We start from the raw sequence: 20,074 nt of genomic DNA, 5'->3' as shown, positions 1-20,074 counted from the left end.
TATTCATTTCTATAGACACGGTATCTATCTATCTTTCTATCTATCTATACATATATAATATTTATGTGTGTAATATTTGTTTAGTTTTGAGAAGTTTTTTCCTTTGAATACATGAGATTTATTCATTTTATGTTTGGCTTTTATTTTGGGAGGCTGCTATATGCAGAAAGAAAAAAGTTTATTTTCTCTTGGATACAAATGCAGACAAAATGTAAAATTCCCCAGCAGACTTTTGAGTGAATTGTGTGTTCGCTTTGGGCCCTGTGAGCCAACAAAACCCCGCAGATCTAACAAGCAGAGAGCAAGCGGGACCCGAGTTGCCAAGCGCCTCTTTCTGCCGGCTAATTAGCTCTTCAGTGGGCTTCCCGTGAATCTCCACCGGACCACTGTCATAACATGGCCTTGTTAGTTCCTGGTGATGGTTTATCTGTGGCATGTATATTGCTCTCCTAATTGAACAAAGAAGGGGTCTCAGCATGTGGGATTGTTTTCAGGGCTGAGGTGACGGTATTGTGTAAGCAGTGTCCTGTAAGTACAGTGTTTGTACAACACACAGGTGGGTGGCTGACTATGTAGATGCCTTCTGTGAACTCATAGTCATCTGAGAGTCTATTTGTGTTTCTTTTGTTTGATATTGGCAAATACAATAGTCATGCCTGAAAATATACTAGAAGGTGTTGAAGTGGAAGGGTGGTAAGGTGCGTTCAGTTGGCTTTTCCTTCGACATGCGTAAAGAATAGACTCATGGGATCATGCAATGTTTGTGCAAATGTTGGTGAGTCGTTTCAGCTCAGCCTTTGTTTGCTGTAATCGTCTCTGCATGTATTGGAGTGTTGTTTGGCTTGTAAATCCAGAAGGTACAGGACAGTCAGCTGGAAATATGGTTATCTTCCTGATGCTGATTTACTTATGTCAATAACAGTAATATTTTAGTTTTCTTCAAATTGAACATTCTCTGCTTCAGTGTTACTAGACTTACAGTGTTGGAGAGTCCTTCAAAATGTCATACCTACAATGGTGGTGTACCTACAATTGCAGTCAATAATTCAGCCAATCTTAGGAAAACCCTTCAATCTTAGGAAAATATGTAACTTAGTATGCTGAGACACTATGACACATTGAACAGACCGAAGTAGGGCCGCATTGTTAATCAAAATCAAACCAAAATCGGAGCAGGTTTGTTTATTTGCAGTAAATGCCGCCCTACAGGATCTCTGTGATTTCTGTGAGTTTGAGTCACTTATAAAGTGCATTTAGTAACACAACATGGACTGAACTATCTTCCCAAACGTGTAATGAGATGCGTTGATACCTGCGGTTTTCCACTAAAATAAAAGCTTGATGTTTTAATGTTTATCAATTAGGAAGTTAAAGGGATAGTTCGCCTTCAGTTGCTGGTCCCCATTGACTTGTCATAGTGTTTTTTCCCCCATAGTATGGAAGTCCGTGGTGAACTATCCCTTTAAGACAGCCATAAATATAATTCTTGTAATTTTACAGTCAATAAAATCATGATTATTATTATTATTAAATACCTTATTTTTTATTTTATACTATACTGTATTACAATATCAATGTTTCTTATTTTTATATTTCTATTTAACAACTGAAACACTAATAATAATAATTATTATTATGATAATGATAACAACAACAATAATAATAATTATTATTATTATTACAATATTTTTTATTTTGTTTAATATTTGTTTAATGTTTCCTCCACTTTTCCAATGCAGTTGTTTGTGTAATAAACATATTTTAACATTCGGCTGCTGTGCGAACAAAAAAAATATTACCGGCCACTGAAAGAATGTGCAAGTGCTAATCATCTACTGGGCAAACATGACTTCATTAATATTCATGAGCCAAGTTAATAAGGTTTTTAATGTACTCCTCTCACTTTTCAGATCACTCCTACGCCCCTGGTCAGATTGAATATGGCATCTAGTCCAAGTAAAATCTGTATAATTCCATTCCACTTCCTGACATTTTACTGTAGCATGTCTGAGGAGAAATCACCTTTTCCGATCATTTGGTCAAGAGGATAAGAGCATAACTATTGTAAATAACATAAAAAGAGTTAGCCAAATAATAAAAGGATAAGTGAGGTGAAAATCATCATAGTCTTCGAAGCTTTTGTACAAGAATAGACCAGCGCTATGGTATTGCGTCATGGATTCTTTCTGTGTCCATGCCTGACCCCCTCCACCTTGATGAAAATGGCTCTAATGCCTGGATGATGAGGCACAAAAGGAGCTTTTGTATCCCGTGGCTCCCATGGGCATCCTGGCAGTACAGTGACTGAAACTTGGTGCAGTCTAGTGGGAGACACCCCAGAGATATGACACGGCTCGCTAACACTACCTGACAGCGTAACCACAAAGAGCACCTTGTTCTGTAAACAAAGACCTAGGCTGATATAGAATGAGTGTGTGGGGGGTTTCAGTGAGTGTTAGTGTGTGAGAATGTCATCAAAATAACAATGGACATGTCCATGTATATGATTGGCTAATGTCCTGATGTCTCCTGCTGCTCTGCATGTATGAGGGGACACAACAATGAGAGCTACAGGCATTTTGTAACTCTTTCATGAAAGATCTTCAGCCGTATCTGGGGTAAAGGCTTTTGGCACAGCGTCGTATAGCTGGGTTTGTATGAACTGCAAGCATGCAGAATTTTTTTGTAGGGAACATGGAGCACGTTCCTGCGTGCTACTGTACAAATACTTGATGAAGCAAAGCTATTATGGCCTGACCCAAATTCCTCCCATTTTACAATGCCCAAAGAATTACACAGTGCAGCTCTTGGACCTTGTTGTACAACTTAATTTGAAAACCATCACTACCTCTGAAAGCCTTCTCCACATAAAAAGCCCTTGTTTTTATTATGAGTGGAACACAAATGATACTTTTTGTTTAAGAAGTGCATTTTGAATGCCACATTTAAAATGACCCTCACTGATCTCAGTTTCTATATGTTAAAAATTTAAAGAAATAGTTCACACAAAAATTAGAATTCTGTCGTCATTTACTCACCCTCAAGTTACCAACATTCTTCAGAACATCTAAATTTGTATCTTCTTGAGTAAATTATGACGATCTTCATATATGGAAGAATATGGAAGCCATGTAAACGTAGCCGATTTGAATATTTGAAGGCGTGTTCAGGTTTTCTGACACATCTTTAAAGGACAAGGTTTTCGAAAAAATAAACCATAATGATCCTTTAATATATAGGCTGTTCTACACTCAAGTGCCAACACTATCTCACGACTAATTCGTACATGTTTTACGAGGTGGCTATGTATGAATTCGTACGACCGCACTTATACTATTTTGTACGATTTCTGTGAGGGGTTAGTTTAGGGGTGGGCTTATGTGTGGTCTTTCATACAAATTCCTTTGAATTTGCCGCCTTGTAAAATGCGTCATTTTTCACAAATCATACAAATTCGATACCGCGCATAAAGCTTTCTGCAAAGCATGTAATGACTATATGACAAAAGTAATGTTTTTTCGAATTAATTGGTTCATTTTAAGATAGATTTTTCTAGTTTTCTGTAGATGGATATATTCCTCACGTCTGTAAGGCAATTAGCCTGAGTTGAATTATTTTATTATTTTTAATAGTTTTATTTATTTAAATAACAAAACTGAGTAAATATCTCAAAAGAATATTAAAAGTATGTTGCAATAATATAATCATAAAAATGTTAGTAGTAGTACAATAAGAACAAGTAGTAGTAAAATATAAGTATAAGTTAGTGTGTTTTTTTTATTAGGGTTAGAACAGTGGTTCTCTAAAGAGCCTTAGCAAAATTCCTGTTGGGCCCCAATACATCCTAAATTTTGTTTTAAATGTAGTTATATTAACATCATCCTAATTAAAATATTAAACGCACTAAAATGAAAATGAACAATGAACTGAAATCATATTTTGTGGTTTGTTTTTATTGCAATAGAGTTGGCTTAGGTTGGCCTGGACAAAGTGGAGCTTTGGAGTCAAAAAGATTGAAAACCACTTGATCATAATCAACATTTTGATCTAGCATACAGTTTATTACTACGATTCAAAATATGATTAATTTGCTTCGCCGCCTTGTGTGATTTATAACCTCCTGTGTGATACTGACCACATTCCCAGTGTGTTTCACGCTCTCGAGCTGCTGATTATTTCCAGGTGTGGATGGCTGGAGCCGGTGATGTCAGTGTAAGAGGAGTCTGGGGGGCTTCTCGCCACTCGTCCTGCCTCTCCTTTGAGGTCTCACTGTATGACTCACAAAGCCTCCCTAGTGGTCCCAGCTGGCCTCATTCAGCATAGTTCAGCACTTCATACTGCAGCTCAATACGCACTCAGGCTGGACCAAGACACTCCCTAATGAACGGCAGCAGTAAATCATGTTTTACACTATTGGAAATGAGCGCTGCAGAATGAAAGAGTCAGGCACACTGTAATGTCTTGCTAAACAGCCATAGAGGTGGAATTAATACCAGAAATCTAAATGAAAATGATGCGCCTCTTGAGCACATTTAGATTGGAGCAAATTAGTATGCGTCAAAGTCGACCAATGAAATGAGGCTAATCTGCAATCACAGTGGGCCATCCATTTCGTTCCCCCATGAGAGAGAATTGCTTGGGGAGAGACTTGTTTTGATTGCCTTGCATTCGAAATTAGCCAGAGATAGCACAATATGTTTGTTTTTATTCTGTCTTGAGGCACAAATGGCGTTTCTCTCGAGGCCACATGAAGTATTCGTCTTTTCAGTTGGACTGAAACATTGAATTTACAGTGAAGTTGGTTCATTCCTACTGACTTAGTATTTGGTTTGTCCCTCTTTTTGCTTTAATGACAACAAAGCATAAAATAGTTAGAAGAAAAATTCAAAATATTCCTTTTCAAGATCTGAACACTTTCTGTTTACTTAACAATGACCTGGGGCCAGTCTGAGAAAGGATTTTAAGTCCACTGCTGCATTTTCATTGATCTTGTGCATGTTTTTTTAATGATTTTCAAAAATAAATATATTATATTGTATTGTATCATATTGTATTATATCATAATAAAATATCATGTTTTGTTATTGTAGGATAAAAATCATTTTACTGGGAAAAAACCCTATATACTAACTATATATATTTTTTTTTTAGCAAATATAAAAATGCATTGCTGAAAACGGCTGTACTGCCAAATTAATCTATTTTCATTCATTTATCTATCTTTCCCTTGCAACATTTGGTTTTCTATAATATAATAACATCTTCAACTTCTCGCATTTTATTTTTGTAAAGAAAATAATTTTAATAAACAGATTTTTTTTCCAAGTATAAAAATGCATAGCTAAATAGCTAAAAACTGCCTTGATCTACCCGTCTGTGAAATATAATATAATGTAATATAATACATAATTACAGCAATTTATCTTCAACTTGCTGCATATCTTTGCAAAGAAAAAACAATTTTAATCAACAATGTATATATTTTAGCAAATACAAAAATACTAAAAAAAAAAAACCTTTGTAGTGGGACCAGTAAAAATTACTACAGAGAAAAGAATTGTCTGCGTTGAGCCCTGCAAACTTTTAGACTCCACATTAACAGCACATGCTGATTCCAGATGTCAGGACATTGCAAAGGTGTAGCTTGACCCATTTTTGAAGTAGCGTGAGAGGCTCTTTTACCTTATATGCCAGAGTGTGTCAGGATCCATGATCACACAGGTCTGTGAGGACAGCCAGGCGGGTTCAGCAGCTGCGAGGTCCGTAACAATGCTTATTGATGCAGCAGTCATGTGACTGGCACAGTTTCAAAGCATATCCGCTCCACCCAGAGAATCATCAGCTGCGTAATACCAACAGCTGGAGACTGGAGCTGCTCAAAGAGGCGTTGTTTTCTTCCCCTCCCTCCCATATTTAATTCGCCAGGGGAGACTTGACACCGAAACTCTCATTCTCTAATTCAGAGGGTCTTCTCCTCCCCTCCTTCCTCCAGGATGACTTGCACCGCCTCCACACTTCCTTGAACTCCGCCTGAACTGCTGGCACTTTTGCTGCAAGAGCACAGCAATATAGAACCTGCATTGTTTTGTTAGCGCTCATCTTGCATTCACACATCTGGATGCTCGTGAAGGGAAGCCAGTAAATATTTTTTTTGTAGTGCTAGAAACAGCTGGACCTCCTGCTGCACATCTCAAGGTTGTCATTTAATCACAAGGAAGACTGGGACGGTTTCCAGATTTTAGCATGATTTAGTTATATTCACCTCATTTGCAACTGACAGCTTTTCACTTTTGTTTGTTTGCTTTTTGTTTGTCACCCGCACAGCTGTTGCTAATGAGCAGAACTCAGTCACAGATTATCAAATTTCTGTATAAAAATAGAAATCTTACATCATTTTACACATATATCGTTCTACAAGTTTCTTTAATGGCAGTTTGCAAAACGTTTAAACAAATAATGCTCTTCTCATCAAGAGCCGTTTTTTTGTTGGGAAAATGAATAATCATAAATACATGAATGTTTGTGTTTCTGACCAAATGTTTATAATAATTAAAATTTTAATGGTTTTGAGATGTCTGTTATGCTCACTAAGGCTACATTTATTTGATTTAAAATACAATAAAAAATATAATATTGTGAAATAAAATTAGAATTAAAAATAGTTGAATTTTGAAAGTTGAAAGTGAAATTTTCAGTAGCGTTACTCCAGTCTTCAGTGTCATATGATCATTCAGAAATCATTATAATATGCTGATTTGGTTCTCAAATATAAATAAATAAATACATAAAAAAACCAATATTATCAAATATTACCAAAAAGCTATTTTTCAACCCCCTGCTCTAATCTGTCATATAGAGAGCAGTTTAGCTTGATCTGATCAATTTCTGAAGAATAAAATCAATGGGTGACACAAGACAAACCTACATACATATTTTGAAATAATAAATATCCTGTTTTAATCGTCACAATATGGATGCAGAATAGTTCGCAAATGCTGTTTTTGCACTCAAACTACCCTAAGTTTACCCAAGTTCAATTTGTTTCTGCAGGTAAGGTGTTAAACACGGATCTGCGTCATTACCTCAGCCTGCAGTTCCAGAAAGGCTCTTTGGACCACAAGCTCCAGCAGGTGATCAGAGATAACCTGTACCTGCGCACCATTCCCTGTGAGTACCACACACATTCACACGTCTGACCTCGCTCAGATCCTCAGAACTCATTAAATGTGTTCGTGCAGGTCACACTCAGATGATTCTGCCATGACTCCGGCTGCTCAGACAATAATTATGGTGTCAGTAACACGTCTTCAGTCCGTAATTTCAAAGGGTGGTATGATGGGTGCTGTGAACGCTATAGACTGGTTGTATTAGAGTCAGCATTGTAGTGCGTATGAAACCACTCCCGGTTTCCCATATAGTGCACTGTGTGATGAGCAGTAGAGGAAATTATTATAGGCAATCACTGCTTCTGTCTTTTTCAGTCAAGCAACTTTTAGTGATCGCATTGAGAATTATTGAAGCAGTTTATAATGTAATATTGTTTATTTTAATTATTCACAAAACAACCCAGATATATGCATGTCTTATTCATTGCTTAAATATAAATTTCACCACAAAAGTTCTTTCAAAGACACATTATAAGTGTTGCATGATTTTAGCTCACTAAATAGCCAATGCATGCCATGGTAGATTATTTTTTTAAATTATTTTGTACTGTTCTGTGAGGTCCACTTTGTACATCATAAAACATCATAAATTAGAATAGACTATTTTCTGTCCTGTTTTGACCCCCCTGATCTAAATGCTTTAGTCTTGGCAGATTTTAGACTCGGAAGTAAATGCCCACTGCTATGATTGGCTAACATTTGTGTATGTTTGACAGACTGAATCCTTCACAGATGTGTATATAGGATAAAAACACATAAATACTCAGTACATATGAAATGATCTGTAATAACAGACAAAGCAATAGTGATTCTACGGTTACATTCTTCAGTTACTCCGTCGTCACAGCATCGTCTTTCTAAAAAACCTGCGTCGAATAGTGCCTTGTTTGTAAATTAATCCACGGTAAATTGAAGTAAACAAAGGACCAAGTTCTTACTGACGCTTCATTAAAATTAAAGTTTATCGTTTGATTTCTGCGTAGACTTGCATTTGCCTCTCTCGTTATTTACACTACATGCACGAATCGGAGGGCGGGGCTAAACAGGCAGCAATGTAGAAGCAGGCGTTGATCATCTTCTGCGGAGGCGGTGTTTAGCCACACTATTATGTCATAAAGTGTCACATTCCACAACCTGTCGTTTCGGCAGACTACCTTCAATATAAACTTTTTAAATACAAGAAAGTTTTGAGTTCTGAAACTTACAGGGTGTTTTCTTAGCACAATAATCTCTTATACAGTGCCCTCCAAAAGTATTGGAACAGTAAGGCCAATTCCTTTATTTTTGCTGTAGACTGTAAACATTTGGGTTTGACATCAAAAGATGAATATGAGATGAGAGATTAACATTTCAGCTTTTATTTACAGGTATTTTCATCTGGATCTGATACACAACTTAGAAGATAGCACCTTTGGTTTGAACCCACCCATTTTTCATGTTACCAAAAGTATTGGAACATGTGACTGACAGGTGTGTTTTGTTGCCCTGGTGTGTCCTAATAATTGATTATTCAAACAATAAATAGCACTGAATGTCTGCGCTCAGTTTCAGATCCGTGCAGACTGCATTTATAGTTAGTTAGACGTGTAACCAACATGAAAACCAGAGAGGTGTCTATGGGTGAAAAACAAGCAATTGTGAAGCTGAGAGAAGATGAAACCTCAATCAAACCACTGCACAAACACTGGCGATAGCAAGTACAACCATTTGGAATCTCCTGAGGAAGAAAGAAACCACTGGTGTACTAAGTAACACACCTCAAACGGGTAGATCGAGGGAAAAATCTGCAGTTGATGACAGAAACATTGTGACAGCTGTAAAGAAAGACCCTAAAACAACTGTTAGTGACATCAGCAACAACCTCCAGAGGGCAGGAGTGAAGGTATCACAATCTACTGTTCGCAGAAGACTTAATGAACAAAAGTACAGAGGCTACACCAGAAGATGCAAACCACTCATTAGCAAGAAGAATAGGAGACAAGCCTAAAAAATTCTGGGACAAGGTTTTTTGGACTGATTTTATGTACCAAAGTGATGGAAAGGCTAAAGTTTGGAGAAAGAAAGGACCTGCTCATGATCCCAAACATACAAGCTCATCTGAAACACAGTGTACACAGGTGTACATTATAGTACACATTACACAAGTAATGTAATGGCTTGGGCTTTCATCGCTTCTTCTGGGACAGGCTCATTAATCTTCATTAATGATGTAACATGATGGCAGCAGCAAAATTAACTCAGAAGTCTACAGAAATATTTTGTCTGACAATTTACAGAAAGATGCAACCAAACTTATTGGGAGATCCTTCATCATGCAGCAAGATAATGACCCCAAACATAGTGCCAAAACATCAAAGGAGTTCATCAGGGGCAAGAAGTGGAAGGATTTAGACTGGCCAAGTCAATCTCCACACTTAAACCCTGTAGAATATGCATTTTACCTGCTAAAGAATAGACTGAAGGGAGTAGCCCCCAAACCCCCAGAGGCTGCGGTGAAAGCCTGGAAAAGCATCACAAAAGAAGAATGCAAAAGTTTGGTGATGTCAGTGGGTCACAGGCTTGATGCAGTTATTGAAAGCAAAGGATTTGCAACTAAATATTAAGTCTTCTTCACTTTAATCTGTTAATTCTATCTGTTCCAATACTTTTGGTAACATGAAAAATGGGTGGGTTCAAACAAAAGGTGCTATCTTCTAAGTTGTGTATCAGATCCAGATGAAAATACCTGTAAATAAAAGCTGAAATGTTAATCTCTCATCTCATATTCATCTTTTCATGTCAAACCCAAATGTTTTCAGTTTACAGCAAAAATAAAGGAACTGGCCTTACTGTTCCAATACTTTTGGAGGTCACTGTATATCAAAAGATAAAGAAAATTTAGATTTCTCAGTTCATGACCCCTTTAAAAGGTGAAATTGGTTTTATTAGGGCAGATGTGATCTGATAACTGGAATCCGAATCATGATCTGTGTAAAAAATATATTTGTCCTTGTCCACTAAACAAAGCTGGAAATGATGTTTCAACCCCACAGCGCTTTTTGGTCATTTTCAGCTGAATTTAAATGAGCGTCTAATCTAAAACAGCTCTCGAGAACCCAGAAGTGCTGGTGCACGTAGTTTGAACGCAGTAATTTCATCTAAAGGGAGTGCTGAAAGAGTGAGTAGACTCCGCATGTGTTTTCTAGGGTTATTCACATGCTCTTCTTCTCCATTCTGCCCTCACCTGGTAGAACAAACTCTTCACCCAGCTGAGAGTCATGAGTCACAGCGTTTCTTCATTCTTAAGGCTGTTCACAGCAACGCCAATGACTATAATTCTAACTGTAGAGTTTTAATATTCATTCTACTTCTATGAGAATAGAGAATTCCATACCACAACTATAATGATAACAACACATAGAAACAATGTCATTGGAATCACTTTCAGAATGTTTTTTTCCCCAGCTGATGAACAATAAAAACATTGACATCCAAATAGAATTTACTGAAGAGCTTCAGTATTTAAAGAGGCAGAAGACAGAATTCCAGCACACACTTATTATAAATAGAATGCTATCGTCTGTTAATTTGGACGGCAATATAGTTACCATTACAGTTATTATTCTTGGTGTGATGCCTGCTTTAACAAGCAGATGCAGGAGGCCGCTGATGCCTGCTTGAGGACAGTTTATTCCTTCTCTCCCACTCTCCCTGTTTCTTTTGTGCCAATTTCAGTTTCCATACTTCCAACGTCTGTACTATTTGAGCTAATGTCACATAATCATGATCGATTAAACCTGTTGGGTAATGTAGAATTACTTGCCAGTGTTGGCTCAGTAATTTCTTGGCAACAGTTTTCAGTTACAGACTGTCTGGAACAGACAACCATCTTTTTTCTTAACAACATCAATGCCAATAAACCAGTATGTAATCACGGAATGAGTTTTGCTCTTTTGTCGTGCAGAATACAGTCTGTGGTCTGGCCACAAACCAGTGAATTAGTTAAACATATGACTTAATTACTCGCACATCTTTAATTAGTGGTTTTTTCTCTCGGGCTGTGGTGTAATCTTTTAATTAGTGCTGTTTGCTAAGGCACTTAGCATCATTAATATGGCTCATACTTAGGGTTAGAGATTTCAAAAAATATTTAATGCTAACTATTTAGAATCAGAATCAGAAAGAGCTTTTATTGATAAGTATGCTTGCGCATACAAGGAATTTGTTTTAGTGTCATAAACTTCCAGTTCACAGAGACAACAACGACACACAGACAATAAAAATAAGATGAGAATAAAAAAAAAAAAATAATTATAATAATAAAATTTAAGGAATATTTCACCCGAAAATGAAAGTTCTGTAATTATATACTCACCCTTTTTGTAATTCTAAACCTGTTTGACTTTTTTCTTTTGGGAAACAGAACTGAAAATATTTCTTGGTGTTTTTTGTTTTTTTTCCCCTGTTGTGAAATTTAAAGTGATTTAATGTGTTTTTTTTTTTTTTTTTTGTACCCCTTTGACTTTCTCATGTGCACCGCACAACAAAGAAATTCCAGAGCCATAAGGACCAGAATATCACACACTTGGGAATCGGATTTTATGACTTTAATCACGTAGCAACCACATTTCAACAGCCAAACAGTGTTGTGTCAGCAAGCTATGCGCCAGCAAGGTTTTACTGTTTTTTTAAATTTTTTTTATTCAGTAAATGTAAAAATTTAGTCTCTATCTGCTAATTTAGAGATGTGATGTAGTTTGTGCTGTTTTCATTTAGTGAGTCTGGCATGCACCTGGCATGTGGCTCTTTGTAATTTGGGATTTTAATGGACACCAGGCCTGAGCAGATGTTTCGTTTGCTGTGGCTCAACATTGCATGAGACACTGGCTCAGTGTGTGGGCCCACCTGGAATCTCTAATGTCATTCTCATCCACTGCCCTTTTTACGGTCTGTTCAGGCCCATGACTCAACACACAGTCCTCCATTCACACTTTTCCATCCAGTATAATCATAAGCATCGGGTTGAGAGCCAGATGATGGACAGGTCTAATTATATTTAATAGCACCAGTAGTAGCAGTAATGTCAGAATGAACTGTCATAGTTCATCTTCCAGGCTTCAGTCAAGTAAAATAATCAAATAATGATTTAATTGTAAGTTATTAATCAAAGTAAAGGTGAAGGACAGTGAGGAAGCAGTAATGCCATTTAATAGAAGTCAATGTTTAATAATACATTGCTCAATTGCTCCGTTTTAAAGAGATAGTTCAGCCAGAAATGAACATTATTTGAAAATCATTTACTCCCCATATGTTGTTCCAAACCTGTATGGCTTTATTTCTTCTGTGGAACACAAAAGAGGATATGAAAAATATCTTGCTTTTTTTTGTGGTTCATACAGTGGAAGTAAATGGGTATTCTTCAAAATACATTCTCTTGTGTTCCACATAACCTTAAAAAAAAGGGAGGGATTTTTCATGAAAAAGTTCTTAAAATAACTATTTATTGTAAAAAAAAAAAAAAATAATAATAATAATTTTTAAATAAAATAAAAAATGTGCAGAAGAACTTACAGGTGCGTAGCAATGTGAGAGTGAATAAATAATGATAGAATTTTCATTTTTGAATTAATTATTACTGTAAGGTTGTGGCACATTACACACAATTCCTATGCCTAGACATTTTATGTTGAAAGATTATTTCACCTAAATATGAAAATTCTGACATTATTTACTTTATTTACATTTATGCAGTTTCAACCCCCTTTCACTTTTTATTTTGCATATCAAAATTGTGTATTTTGAAGAATCCGAATTGTTGAATAATTTTAAATAGAAATATTGAACCGAATCAGTCTGAATGATTCATTCATTCAGGTTTATGAATGGAACTGCTTCATTAAAAAGAATCAGCTCAAAAGAAAGATTCGTTCACTGATCCAGTTCTCTCACTGATTTCTTAGGTTGATACTTTATTGATTACAGTTCACAGAAGAAAATTAATAGTGATTTAGGCTTCAGGGGGCGTATTACAGAAAGATCCTAACTTTAAAATCTTATCTTATCTGTTTGGTAGCCATGGTAATTTCAGTTAGAACCACATTTAGGACAAAAGCTATTACAGAACAGCATTTCCTAAGTGCGTTAACTTATCTTAACTACAGATAGGAAGGGGGTATTACAGAAACCTCCTAACTTGACAAAAAAAACCTAAAAACTGTCTTAACTTTAGGATAACCCCGCAGCTGTCCTAACTTCAAAATTATTTGAAAGCTAACGGAAAAAAACTCTTACAACTGTGCTGTCCGACAATGGTATTACATTTATTAATAGTTGAAAATGAAGAATGAAGATGTTTAATGGTCAAAAATCTCTTGGAGGACCCTGAAGATGTGTTATATTTTGATGACAAAACAGTTATAAGTAATTACAACATATTACAGTTAGCACAGGAACTGCAACCAGCTTTATAGAGACCAACAAAAGTGTCACGGAGCATTACTGGTTGTTTACCTCATCAGCAGTGTTGGTTGCTTGGTAACAGACCTGAGAGTGGATTGTCGAGCTTGATTATGCCGTTTAAGATTTCCTAACTAGAGACAAAGTGTCTAGTCTTTGATAGAGATAAGATACTATTTTGTGAGATAGGATAAGAATCCCAAATCAAGTTAAGATTTGTTTCTGTAATACGAATTTGCGAAAAATCCTAATTTAACATATCATACCTTAAGTTAAGACCTAAGATAAGGACCTTTATGTAATACGCCCCCAGAAGACCAGCTTTATTTTTAGAACTTGACAAATGTGGTCACTATGAAATGTAATCTGAAATCGGTTCCCTTCATGAAGCACTGACTGTCTGTCAAACCCTTTGCTCATCTGAAAACTTCTGGAATGGAACTGTTGCACATGTCTCTCTGGACACAGGGACAGAAAAGTCATTAAAGCATGTCCTTTCAAAAAGGGAGGGAAAGAAGAACGCCTGGAGTCCAAATTGCCACATAATCTTTGAAGCTCGACTGAAGCCTCCATCTCCCTCCCTCCTCCTGCTGGCATTAATATCCGTTATAGCTCAACGGTAACCCCTCTCTGCCTCATTCGCAGATATAAAAAAATTTATGCAGAAATAAAAAAAAAGTGCCCCAGGTGGTCAATCTTAAAGGATTCCTTTTTTTTATTTTTTTTTTTTTTATTTTTTTACACTTGTTGAGATTTAAGACTTGAAACTTTTCCAGAGCTTGTTAAGGAATCTCCAGCTGACCATGAGTACATAATGCGTTTTGAATATAATTCATTCCTTCTTTGATGCCACAAAATAAACACCTCACACCTCAGTCTTCTGTATGATATAAAAATACAGAATTCATATGTGAAACGCTAACACTTCCATTTTTAGACAGATTTGGTGCTTCAAAGCAGTCTTTGAAGAGCAAGAATTGTTTTAGGAGAGGGCCAAGTAGGGTCAGTCTTTTCTTTGTGACGTTCTGAGGAGTGCAGTGTTGTGCGGCATCATGCTGGGGAGGATGGTAAGGTGCTTAAGCAGCTGGCGGTGTTTCGTGTAGCTTGTGCAAACTGCAGAGCTAATTGTTTGTTTATCTTCCTCCGGCACAGAAACTGGCATCTGGGCTCTCGCCCCACAGTAGCTGCTGTGTGACTGTCAAGTTTGACAAACTTTAGTGATGAAGCAAGCAAAGTGTGAACTGTAGTTACGATCGAAAAAGAGACACTACAGCAGAATATGGATGAAGATGATTCATTGTGTTCTCTCTTGTACAGAGGACAACAATAAAGGATCACAAAAGTTAGCCATGCTGTCTTTTGTTCAGTGACAATGTTTGCAGAGAGTTTCTGTTTGCAGTTCCTCTTACAGCAGAGAAAATGAAGTCAACACACTAACTGATCATAGATCAATGCTCAAATTCTTTATATTTAGCTTAATGATTTATTGCAGTGGAGTTTTAAATTTTAGTCATAAAATCTTTGTAACCTTTTGTTTGACGAGTGAGATTAAATATACAGGAATGAATGGGCTTAAAAATCATTGTGTATTTCAGGTGAAGTGAAACTCAGATTACATTTTAAGTGCACTGGATGTGTATATATATATGTGTATACACATACACACACACACACACACACACACACACACATACATATGCACACACATATCTATATACATATACATATATATCCATGACCACAAAACTAGTCATAAGTAGCACAGGTATATTTGTAGCAATAGACGACAATACATTGTATGGGTCAAAATTATCTATTTTTCTTTTATGCCAAAAATCATTAGGATATTAAGTAAATATCCATGTTGTGTTCCATTTCAAATGTTCCATGAAGATATATTGTAAATGTCCTACTGTAAATATAACAAAACAAAATTTTTGGTTAGTAACATGCATTGCTAAGAACTTCATTTGGACAACTGTTAAGGCAATTTTCTCAATATTTTGATTTGTTTGCACCCTCGGATTCCAACTTTCAGATGATGTATAAATCTCAATTTAAAAAAATTGAGCCTTATGACTGCATGTTTTTGTGGTCCAGGGTCACATATGAACAATTTATCAGTCCGTGTTTCATTTTTAATTTTTTTTAATCCTCACTTCTCAAATTTTATTTAACGACCAATGCATAACACCAAGTTCCACCTTACTTTTTTTTATTCATTTTTGATAATCTGTTATGTTTGGATATACGTCACAATATGAAAAAAATCATATTGTCTCGATTTACATTTCATCATGACTTTAATGTGTTTTCATTGCAAGTATGGGGGGAGGTACAAGGGTAAGTGATAAAATCTATACCTAAAAGGCATTTAAAATTATAATATTTTCCCAAGAAAATTTCATTGTCACCTTCCTTTAAGAAAATAAAAAAATATATGTACATAGTTGAAGTAATACCTTTACAACCTTTACACAAAACGAGCATTCTTCCTCTAATAATTTGTTTCTCATCATTCTGTGTGCCTTTGGCAGGTACCACGAGGCAGCCTCGCGAAGGGGAGGTTCCAGGAGTGGACTATAATTTCATCAGCGTGGGGGAGTTTCGTGTGCTGGAGGAGAGCGGCCTGCTACTGGAGAGTGGCACATATGATGGTATGAAACCGTGTGTAGGAACTCTGAGGGTCAAGGATCATTTCTTGTGGGCATATTATAAAGAGACTTGTTGAGAACACAATGTGAGAACACAATCTAAATTAGATATATTTGCAGAAGGAACTAGTGTTTGCAAGATGGATGTGAGAAAGGGTAATGCATTCTGCATCTTGTTTTCTATCTACTGTGCATAAGAATCAGCATATGACCCAACACGACAGTGAAAAGGAGATGTACAAGACCAATTCAGTATGCAAGAGCTGCAAAGCTCAACTTAATGTAAATAAGGTTGAATTGACAAGCCTACTAGCGACCAACAGCTCAGAAATGTCCCTTAAAGCGAACTTTAAAGTGATATTTCACCCAAAAATGAATATTCAATAAATACTCATTTACTCACCGTCACATCCTTCCAAACCAATATGACTTTCTTTTGTGTAGCACAAAAGTATTTATTTTTTTTTTTTTTGTCCCTACAAGGAAAGATAATTGGACCCACTGACCTTCATTAAACAAACAAAAGCAGTTCAAAAGGATATACTTTTTTCTGTTTCTCAGAAAAGCTGTGCAGGTTTGGATTGAAGTGAGGGTGCATAAACAGTGACAGAATGTTAATTTTGTGAACTATGTGAGTGTATGAGTGAACTATACCTTTAACTATATGAGTGAACTATACCTTTAAGGCTAAAAATTATCTACAAAACAAGGTTTGGATGGAGCCTGTATAGCTTTCGAGCTTAATTAATTGCAGATGAAAAAGAGGAAAGTGGAATTTCAATACAAGCTCTGTAACTAGGTCATCTCAGTTGATGTTGAACATCGGTTTCCTTCGCTCTTAAAGTATTGCTTTCAAATAGGGGTCTGCGATTAATATCGTAATTGTTGTTTTAAGGATGTGCCATTTGACATTATCGAGTATTTTGCAAAAACCAAACAGAACACCTACCAGTGCACGCTTACATTACGTGATGAAGTCTAGACTAGGGCGCGTGCGCATCGAGTGTTCTTTCACTGCATGTTAATAAAATGCATTAAGAATGATCACAAAATAGATATGGGGGCAGAAAATGCGTATATATATATATATATATATATATATATATATATATATATATATATATATATGCATATATATATATATATATATATATATATATATATATATATATATGCATATATATATATATATATATATATATATATATATATATATATATATATATATATATATATATATATATATATATATATATATATATATATATATATATATATATATATATATATATATATATATATATATGCATATATATATATATATATATATATATATATATATATGCATATATATATATGCATTTCATATGGTTAAAATCACATGAAGAGTGCCGTTTTTTTCTTCAAAAATAAGCATGATTACAAATATTGATTTTATACAACAGTTCAATAAACAATATATTAAGAGACTTACGTTTTAGACACCATATTGCCTGTTTTTGCTCCATTTCGCCAACAAAAAATAATTCCAAACAGCTGCAGCACTGTTTTGCGTCTCTGAGCAATAGGACGATGTTTCGTTCCTGAATGAATCAACACGTTAAATGATTCGCTTCAGTCGCAATGACTCACTTGTTAACAGCGACTTGCTGCCACCTACTGGCGAGCTTAATTTCACATTCAAAGTATCTTTCATTTTAAAATAATTTCAAATATCAGTATTCAGTGTTTTATGTTTAAAATATAAAAACATCAGCATTTGTAACTGCAGGTTAAAGCACTCCATGTCCCTCTGAGCTGCATTAAACAATGTGTAAATACATCTAAATACCTCTTCAGATGCAACTTCTGCAAAGATTAATTTTGTTGATACTGGTTTCAATTGTTTGGTAACAGCCTAAATGTCTTATTATTCCAATTGACTGATTAAATGTAACAATTTGATTCAAAAGAAGCAAACTTTTAGAAAAAAATGGCTTCATTAAAGGTAAAATTGCCCATAAAAGGTCAAATGAATTTAAACTTATATGAAAAGATCAATTTCTATCACTGATGTGAATTGACCACACAGAATATCACCCTGCAGGCCAAGACCGGTTGCCCACTGAAGCTAAGCAGGGTTGAGCCTGGTCAGTACCTGGATGGGAGACCTCCTGGGAAAACTAGGTTTCTGTTGGAAGAGGTGTTAGTGAGGCCAACAGGGGGCTCACCCTGTGGTCTGTGTGGGTCCTAACGCCCCAGTATAGTGACGGGGACACTATACTGTCAAAAAGCACCATCTTTCGGATGAGACGTTAAACCGAGGTCCTGACTCTCTGTGGTCATTAAAAATCCCATGCTGACTCACCATGTTTTTATGTTAATTAAGGGAGACAAGTCAAGTGTGCTGGATGTTTGTACTGCATACTCTTGGCATATACCTCCTCTGCTGACTAATTCAGAGCAGAGGGCGTTCACCTTGTGTGACTCATACCGTCTCTGTAACATGCCTAAAGGATCTATTATTAATATCTGTTATTAATGTCGCAGCCTCAAAGCCAGTGAGTTCCTCACTGATAAACCCAGTAAATGCTTGGCAAAGTCCTAGCCTTTGACCGTGTGGGAAGGAGGTGGGTTTGGTTAATGATCCCTCAATGAGTCACTAAGTGCCCTTTTTTTAATGGGAAGGTCTCGTCGTAGTTTCCAGGTTGTAGAAGTAAATCTGTCCGATGTGCATGTCACAGTGGGTGACACTTACTGGGGCCTTTCCATCTACATGAAATATCTTGATTCTTGGGATTTTAGCTTGAAGGATAATTTCACACTCACCAATTCTGGTTAGTGATTTTTTTTTTTGTCTTCCCATGACATCTGGCAAGAATGTCAGTACATGCTGCACAAGGATTTGATGCCTGAAACCAGCATGATTTGAGCCTATAAATATATTTATAATAGTGAACTTGTTTGCTGTTTTGTTCAAAATATGCTTCCCATGTACCTGTAGGGCAACTTATTGATTTGCTTGATCTGTTATATATTTGAATATAATTTAATTATATATTTAAATAAATATACACTACTGTTTAAAGGTTAGGGGTCAATAAGAGTTTTTGAAATTAAATTATTTTATTCAGCAAGGACAAATAAAATTGGTCAAAAGTGACAGTTTTTACTGTTGCAAGAAATTCTTCTTTTCAATAAATGCTTTTCTTTTGAGTTTTTATTCATCCTGTAAAAAAAAAAATGGTATTGCAGTTTCCTCAAATATGTTTTTAACATTGAGAAGAAATGTTTCTTGAACACCAAATCAGCATATTAGAATGATTTCAGAAGGCTGCTGAAAATTCAGCTTTGCCATCACAGGAATAAATAATTTTTAAAAATATTTTAATAAAGAGAAGTTATTTTAATTTGCAATAATATTTCACAGTATTACTGTTTTTGCTATATTTTGATCAAATACATGCAGCCTTGGTGAAGATAAGAGACTTCTTTCAAAAACGTTTAAAAATCGACTACTTTTTTTAATAATATAATATAATATATAAGAAACACTCCTTACACCGAGTAACTTGACTTTGACCATAAACATTCCTTAAACTAATATATGATCTTGTTTGGGATGGTCTCTATTCTTCTGTGAAAACATGTTTTTGTTCCTGTTCTGTTACTGTTCCATGTCCAAAAGCAGAGGAAGAGATTCTGTCCTGGTTTTCTACTGGTTTGTCCTCGTAGTGTGTGAAATAGGAAGTCCATTTTCAGGATTTATGTCCTTTCCAGTGGCTTTCACCATTCACAAGTTTTGTACACCTGTATAAATTCAAGGCCATGCTAAAGAAC

General features: G+C 35.8%; 1 protein-coding gene across 3 annotated transcripts in view; it reads left to right on the top strand.

The window, feature by feature from the left end:
* LOC306860309 (membrane-associated guanylate kinase, WW and PDZ domain-containing protein 3-like) overlaps positions 1-20,074 on the top strand; it is a 169,162-nt gene that overhangs the window by 95,246 nt on the left and 53,842 nt on the right. For all 3 annotated transcript variants that reach the window (XM_079401944.1, XM_079401943.1, XM_079401942.1), the window contains 2 exons: positions 7,051-7,167; positions 16,139-16,258. In XM_079401944.1, coding sequence (XP_079258070.1) covers positions 7,051-7,167; positions 16,139-16,258 — 237 coding nt within the window. The remainder of the gene's footprint in view (positions 1-7,050; positions 7,168-16,138; positions 16,259-20,074) is intronic.

The sequence above is a fragment of the Barbus barbus genome, assembly GCF_936440315.1.
Source record: "Barbus barbus genome assembly, chromosome: 41".
NCBI classification, from domain to species: domain Eukaryota; kingdom Metazoa; phylum Chordata; class Actinopteri; order Cypriniformes; family Cyprinidae; genus Barbus; species Barbus barbus.
Note: the sequence above shows the minus strand (reverse complement) of the source record. Positions and strands in the feature narration are given on the sequence as shown.